Here is a 6,000-nt window from a genome sequence, read left to right on the forward strand (position 1 = left end):
ACTAAAAATGATTAAAATCTGAAAATCTATCTATTAATTCAAATTTTTTTTAATCTGTTACTATTTTATGTTGTAACTTAAATGAAGTTTATTTTAAATTGAAAATTAAAAATACTAATGTATACCTCTTTGAAATACTGATGGGAAAAAAATTGAAGTGACTTTTATAAACTATTTAATTATCTACTTTAAATGGAATCTCTTGAAACTAATTAAGGACTTATACAAATACCCCATACACTCTTGACAACTCCAATTACAGACGTCAATTCGCTCTTTTAAATCATAAATTACCGAACAATGGCGAGTATTATTTCAAAATATATATTATCTAGAACACGTTATTTAACGTGCTTTGGTTAATTTTTAAAGAAGCGGGTCTTTCAGTTCGGATCACTTGAAATAAATAACAACCGACTTGTTGTTCTTGACGATAAGCACGAAGCAGTAGCGTCGAGCTAAAATGGTAAACGGGATACTAAAAAGTTTGACATTCTAAATAAAAGAAAAGTATCAACAAGAATAATCGATATTTATATTATATTTTTATCAACAAATGTCGTTTATTAATTAAAATGCAATGCTAATTCAAATATTCTTAAAAATTTCGAAAAAATTACCTAGATACTTAATATTAAGTGAATTATAACTTTTTTACTTAATTCTCTGTACTTCTTCTCTCCAATTTCTAATGTTATAAACCATTTGGATCGTCTTTCCAATTTTTCTTTAAATTTACATAGTTTTGATAGACCTCGTATTAAATTATATGTAATTAGTTACACGAGACTGTTTATCGTAGAAACAGAGCGTAAAATTCGTCGAACGAATGACATATCGTAGCTTCTTCTTTCTCTAACTGTTAATAACATACTTTTTACGAAATAATATTATAGTAAGACATCTAAAATTTTTTGTTTCTGCTAGAGTTGCTATTTAAGTTTTGAGATAAATAAATGAAAACAAATCTTTATAATTGGATATGGTTTTATTAAAAATGTGATTTGGACGCATCAACCGCTTCTTCAGGTGTAGAAAAACGTTGACCACGCAATCATTGGGTGCCAAACAAACCGTTTGGCCTAAACTGGTGTGTGAGAACTCGCATTATCGTGGTGGAAAATGATTCGTATCGTGATTTTCTTCTGGCAAACAGATGCTGGTCTACCATTCAGAATTGACCGTTCCACGTGTTGCTGTAATGGAACGGTGGCAACATGTCCAGTTATACAAAACAAAAACAGCAAGACGAATGACCTTCAATTCGATGTTTTGACTATTCAAAGATGTTTTCCTTTGAACTGATGTCTGAAAACTCGTATTGTCGTAGTGGAAAATGATTTTTCTTCTGCTGATTTTTTCAAACACTTCTGGTGTACCATTCAGTTATTAGGAAACAACATTTGCTGCGAAGAGCTTCGTCGCAAACAATTTTCGTGGATTTAGCTCGTCTTGAAAGACCCATACATTCGATTATTGTTTAGTTTCGGATTCATATATACAGATCCATGATTCGGTGCCTCTCACGATCTTATAGAGGACTTTTGAAATACGGAATTACCTCATTATTTCCGAAGGGAACCGTATTTTACCCTCCATTAACGTATCGTCTCAGATTATTACCTAATTGTTGTCTTATATCAATGTGATTATGAAGGATCACAAATGTCCCTTGTCTACCAGAATTGATAGTTTTTATTGTATACGATAAGATTTAGCACTTAAGGCAAGTTGTACACTGACCCCTCCTAATGGGAACCAACCTCATAGTTAAGTGATTACGTGTGTCCCTTGCACACTTGAAGTTTCTAAACGACCACATATATCCAGTTTTATAATTAATCATAGCTTTTGCCAATAATAAAAGAAGAAAAGAACAAACACTGACACCTAAACATTTGGTCCTTCGAGCCGGATGAGACGATATCCAGCTAATTCCGATGATAAGCCGACAGACAAAAAAGTGAGTTTTTTCCTTTATTTTGCTTTGAAATCCTTTCAAATGTGGCCTTTGTTTGAAGAGTAAAGTTAATTCAACCTTATATCAATTTAAATTATTTCATATATAGTTGAAATTTTAATTTATATATTATATTGGCGTTGCCCTGAGTTGTTGATTTAATCATAAAAATAAAATAAATTGCTATCGCCATATCATAATATTATTTACAATTGATTTATTCTTATGCACACAATTCATATGTATTTATAATATATTGGTGTAGAATAGAGTAGAGTTATCCACAAAAAAAGGGTCGCTTTCGCCGGTATATTTTGTTTACGTTTTTATACCTAACACGAATTATCAGTTTAGTTTTTTGTTAGAATTCTTGGTGTTGTTGTGAGTTCATATTACACTGTTGCCAACAATTTAAATTTCGCACAAAGATTATTATTGCATAATTTTCAAATTAAAATGGCTGAAGATCTATTTAAAACCTTAATTAAAAAACGAGGTGTTCTTAAAGGAAAAGTTTCTGTTTTTAGCAATAAAATTACAAAATTACAGGAAAGTTTTTTGAATGAAGAAAATATTTCGGAACAAACTATTATTGAATTAGAAGATAGAATCGGTCAGATTAGTGATATTAGTAATGAGTTTGATAGTATTCAGAGTCAAATTGAAATGGAAATTTTAAATGATGAATCCAAGTTTATGGAACAATTAGCTCAACGAGAGCAATTCTTACAAAATTTTTATGATTCATTTGCGTCAGCAAAACATTTATTGAATCAATTAAAACCAGCTAATAATAGTAACAGTGATCATAATTCCGATAAGAATTCGAGTATTTCAAGCAAAAATTGTAATTCTCCTGCAGTAAAATTGCCAGACATAAAACTACCTACATTTAGTGGGTCTTCAAATACCTGGCTTGAGTTTCGAGACACGTTTACCGCATTAATAAACAACAACCCTGATATTGATGATATAAATAAATTTCACTATTTAAGGGCTAATCTAGAGGGTAGCGCTAGTCAGATCATTCAATCTCTTGAAATTTCTGCAGGAACGTATAAGGTTGCATGGGATTTGTTATGTAAACGATATGATAATAAAAAAGCATTGATATACAATCATTTAGATGCATTGTTTGGTTTAAAAAAAATTGTTAAAGTCTCATCTTTTAAATTGAGAAATCTCTCAGATACAGTCTCCAAACACTTGAGGGCTCTTAACAGTCTTAAACTTCCCACAGATCAGTGGGATATTCTAATTTTACATTTAATGGCCAAAAGTTTGGAGGATGGATCTGTTAGTAAATGGGAGGAATACAAGTCTAAAAAAGATTTGCCTTCTCTTGAGGATATGTATGAATTTTTAAGAAGTAGATCAGACTTGCTAGAGCGATTAGAGTTGAACAAACTTGAACAGGGATCCAAGTCAGGGAAAACCAGGAGCTTACTTTCTGCCGATTCAGAAAATAATTCACATGAAAACAAAACATCTTTTCAAGGTTTCAAGTGTGCCATATGCAGTGGCGATCACAGAGTGTTTATGTGCGACAAATTCAAGGCAATGTCTGTGCTAAATCGCATGGAACAAGCCAAAAGACTAAAGTTATGCTTAAACTGTCTTCGAAGTGGCCACAAAACCAACCAATGCAGATTGTATGCTTCATGTAAAACATGTAAGGGTAAACACAATACTCTTTTACACATAGAAAACAAAAATCAAGCAAATCAAAATATAAATCAAGAAAATGTTTCCCTAACTACAAGTTCGGAACATTTTCAAATTCTGTTATCCACTGTAGTAGTAGATGTTTTAAACAGTTATGGTGCTTACGTACCTGTTCGAGCTATTCTAGATTCAGGATCAATGTCTTCCTTTATAACTGAGTCTCTTCACTCAAAACTAAATATTCCAAAGCAAACAATAAATTTCGCTGTTTCTGGTTTGAACAGTGCCGTCTCTAATGTGAAATATAAATGTTGTTTAAAATTTAAATCTCAACATAAAAGTTTTATGACGGACTTGTCTTGTTTTATTTTGCCAGAAATAACTGGAAACTTGCCTACATTTTACATTGATAAGCAAAAGCTATTGATACCTAAATATATCAATTTGGCTGATAAAAACTTCCATAAGCCCGGACCAATCGAGATGCTGATAGGTGCTGATATTTTTTGGAATGTTTTATGTCCAAACCAATTGAAGTTAAATACAAATGGTCCTGTTTTACAGGAAACTCAGTTTGGGTGGTTGGTTTCAGGTAAAATACAAGGCTTTCAAATTTCTAATAATATAGTTTGTAATTTGGTTAAAAATGAAGGTGATTTATATATCCAAGACCAGTTATCAAAATTCTTTGAAATAGAAAGTGTTAAAACTGCCAGTCCTTGGTCCAAAGAGGAAATGGACTGTGAAACTCATTTTAAAGACACAACAACAAGAACTCAAGAAGGTCGTTTTGTTGTATCGATTCCATTGAAAGCAAGTCCAAAAATATTAGGTGAATCTTTAGGTCTAGCCAAAAGAAGATTCAAATCGCTTGAGCAAAAATTCTCAAAAGAATACCAATTCTCAAGAATGTACAAGAATTTTATCCTCGAATATGAAAAGCTCAATCATATGCAAAACATAGGAGAGGTATCTGAAGTAAATCATGAGGATGCCTATTATTTACCGCACCATGGAATTCTACGTATGCATAGCGCAACAACAAAATTAAGGACAGTTTTTGACGCCTCGGCGCGAACTACAAGTGGAGTTTCTTTTAATGAACTTCAGCTAAAAGGACCGGTAATTCAAGATGATTTAGTGTCAATATTATTACGCTTTAGACAATATAAATATGTTGTTACCGCGGACATTGAAAAAATGTACCGTCAGGTCTTGGTGTCAAAAGATCAGCATAAAATGCAAAGAATTCTATGGCGAGATAACGAAAATAAAGCACTAAGTGTCTGTGAACTTTCCACGGTAACTTATGGTACTACAAGTGCACCATTTTTAGCTATTAGGTGTTTAGTAGAATTAGATAACTCTTTGAAGTTGCTTGTAAAACTATCCCAAATATCTTCGTTCAATAAGGAGTATAATGATTTAAAAGCTGGGAATGAAATTAACAAAAAAAAGTAAACTTTTATCTTTAAACCCGTTTATGGACACGAGCGGTATACTTAGAGTTGGAGGTCGTTTGCAGAATTCAAATTTTCATTTCAATAAAAAACATCCAATGATTTTGTCGTCGAAACACCATTTCACGAAACTTCTTTTTGAACAAGAGCATAAAAACTTATTACATGCAGGACCATTACAATTATTATATAATATACGAGAAACGTATTGGCCAGTTGCCGCTCGCAACCTACCTAGATCTATTGTTCATAAATGTATACAATGTTATAGATTAAAACCAAAATCAGTCCAACCTATTATGGGAAATTTACCAAGTGATAGATTTTTATCTGGTTTCCCCTTTCAAATCACAGGTACAGATTATGCCGGACCTTTTCATGTACTTAATAAAAGGGGACGTGGCTCAAAAATCATGAAAGGTTATGTTGTCTGTTCATATGCTTGGCTACAAAATCCATTCATCTTGAGTTTGTAAGTAGTCTTTCAACTGAAGATTTCCTTTTGGCTCTGAAACGCTTTATCAGTCGACGTGGAAAACCATCTCAAATTTATTCAGACCACGGTACAAATTTTATTGGTGCAAATAGAAACTTGAAAGAACTCTATGATTTTCTCACTCAAAATGAATGTTTAATTAGTGATTCTATGAACAATCAAGGCATACGCTGGAACTTTAATCCAGTCCAAGCTCCACATTTTGGTGGATTATGGGAGGCTGGGGTTAAGGCAATGAAATATCACTTGAAACGTGTTTCTGGCAAATCTATCTTTACTGTTGAAGATTTCACGACTTTGCTCTGTCAGATAAAGGCCATATTAAACTCCCGTCCTCTTTGTCCGCTATCTACTAACCCTTTAGATCCTTTTCCTTTAACACCAGCTCACTTCATCATTGGTCGTCCACTAACTTCAAT

At 32.6% G+C, this 6,000-nt stretch overlaps 1 protein-coding gene across 1 annotated transcript; it reads left to right on the forward strand.

Moving 5' to 3' along the window:
- Positions 1-2,626: 2,626 nt before the first annotated feature.
- LOC130902185 (uncharacterized) lies at positions 2,627-5,086 on the forward strand. Its single transcript, XM_057814083.1, has one exon. It carries the CDS (start codon positions 2,627-2,629, stop codon positions 5,084-5,086), a length of 2,460 nt encoding a protein of 819 aa, XP_057670066.1.
- The last annotated feature ends 914 nt before the right edge of the window (positions 5,087-6,000 follow it).

The sequence above is a fragment of the Diorhabda carinulata genome, chromosome X (assembly GCF_026250575.1).
Source record: "Diorhabda carinulata isolate Delta chromosome X, icDioCari1.1, whole genome shotgun sequence".
Lineage (NCBI taxonomy): Eukaryota > Metazoa > Arthropoda > Insecta > Coleoptera > Chrysomelidae > Diorhabda > Diorhabda carinulata.

Bases quoted from the DNA above. Each gene is read 5' to 3' on its own strand.
- LOC130902185 (XM_057814083.1), top strand. From the start codon at position 2,627: ATGGAAATTTTAAATGATGAATCCAAGTTTATGGAACAATTAGCTCAA.